Here is a 1,239-nt window from a genome sequence, read left to right as displayed (position 1 = left end):
AAAAGCCAATAAGTCTGAGTAAAGGTTTAAAGGGCAACCCTGACAGCTTTCAAAATGGGTCTTTTCCTCGTTAGTATGGTGCCCGAAATCCACTTGAAACCTGCTTTTCTCTGTGATGGGAGAATGCAAAAAAAATACCCAAGTGTCTGCCACTGATCTCCATGCAACTGTTGGTGCTTCAGCAGAGGGCAACAGATCGCTACCACTTACATCCTGGCAAGGAAAGAGCTTGGACTAATTTACTAGTTGATGATAACTTACCATGGTATTAGGGAGGTCTTTGTCAAGCTATACCTTGTCAGAATATACACAATGGAGGCTTACCCCTGGCCTTTGCTGGAGTGCCAAAATGTGCCGAGGTCTGTGTCGGGTATATCGGCGTTTTCTATATTCTTACAAAATCTTGAAGTAATTGAAAACAGAAGGTCTGCCAATGAGCTAGCAGACATGCGGCAGAATATAAGTGTTGAATTTTTTTTCAGGTTTTACATGAGTGGCTACTGCTTGATGCTCCTTTGCTAACATAATGGACTTAGGATCTTTGGCTATCCATTACTGAAAACTTAGCTAATGCAGTCCTTTCAATCGCAGAAAAACAGTTCCATTTTAAAAGCCACACCAGGTCTTCTAAATATTTACCTTGTAAGTAATGATAAACTTATCTGATTTGCTAACAGTGCCACTGTGGGATGAGGTAATGAAATTTTGTCTCCACAAATTATTAAAAATGCTGACTTTAAGTATATTCTTTTTAAATGCGTGACTCCTTATTGATCTGTATTGTTTCAAGATGAATTTCCACATCTTTACATGGACCGCAGGCCTTAACTAATACAACACCAAAGTTTTAGACAGATTTAGGCCTAGACAGAATGATACAAAGAAAAATATGAGTCACCGCAGCTATAATTTTCCCAGTGACCATAAAACGTCCGATACACGTACTTCTCTCTTTCTCTCGCATTGGTGTACAGTTTCACTTCCTCGTACAATTCCGGTCGGTTGTGGTCTGAAAATTGATAGAAAATTAATAGCACCGTCTCGTATATGTACCAAATATATTTCAGGTTCATTGTTTAAGCACTACCACTGTAGAATGCAGCCTTTTACATAGACTTTGCCTTACATAAAAATAATACATATTCCAAAATATTACACACATTGTGAGGCTCATATGACGACCCTCATACACCATGACAAAGCATAAAATTAGCAAAACCGTAATCTAAAAATGGCGTC

At 38.7% G+C, this 1,239-nt stretch overlaps 1 protein-coding gene across 1 annotated transcript in view; it reads right to left on the bottom strand.

Moving 5' to 3' along the window:
* The window catches only part of LOC119588494 (vacuolar protein sorting-associated protein 28 homolog), a 6,614-nt gene that overhangs the window by 4,496 nt on the left and 879 nt on the right, over positions 1-1,239 (bottom strand). The window contains exon 2 of the mRNA XM_037937139.1: positions 946-1,009. Coding sequence (XP_037793067.1) covers positions 946-1,009 — 64 coding nt within the window. The remainder of the gene's footprint in view (positions 1-945; positions 1,010-1,239) is intronic.

Source organism: Penaeus monodon, chromosome 24 (assembly GCF_015228065.2).
Source record: "Penaeus monodon isolate SGIC_2016 chromosome 24, NSTDA_Pmon_1, whole genome shotgun sequence".
NCBI lineage: Eukaryota > Metazoa > Arthropoda > Malacostraca > Decapoda > Penaeidae > Penaeus > Penaeus monodon.
Note: the sequence above shows the minus strand (reverse complement) of the source record. Positions and strands in the feature narration are given on the sequence as shown.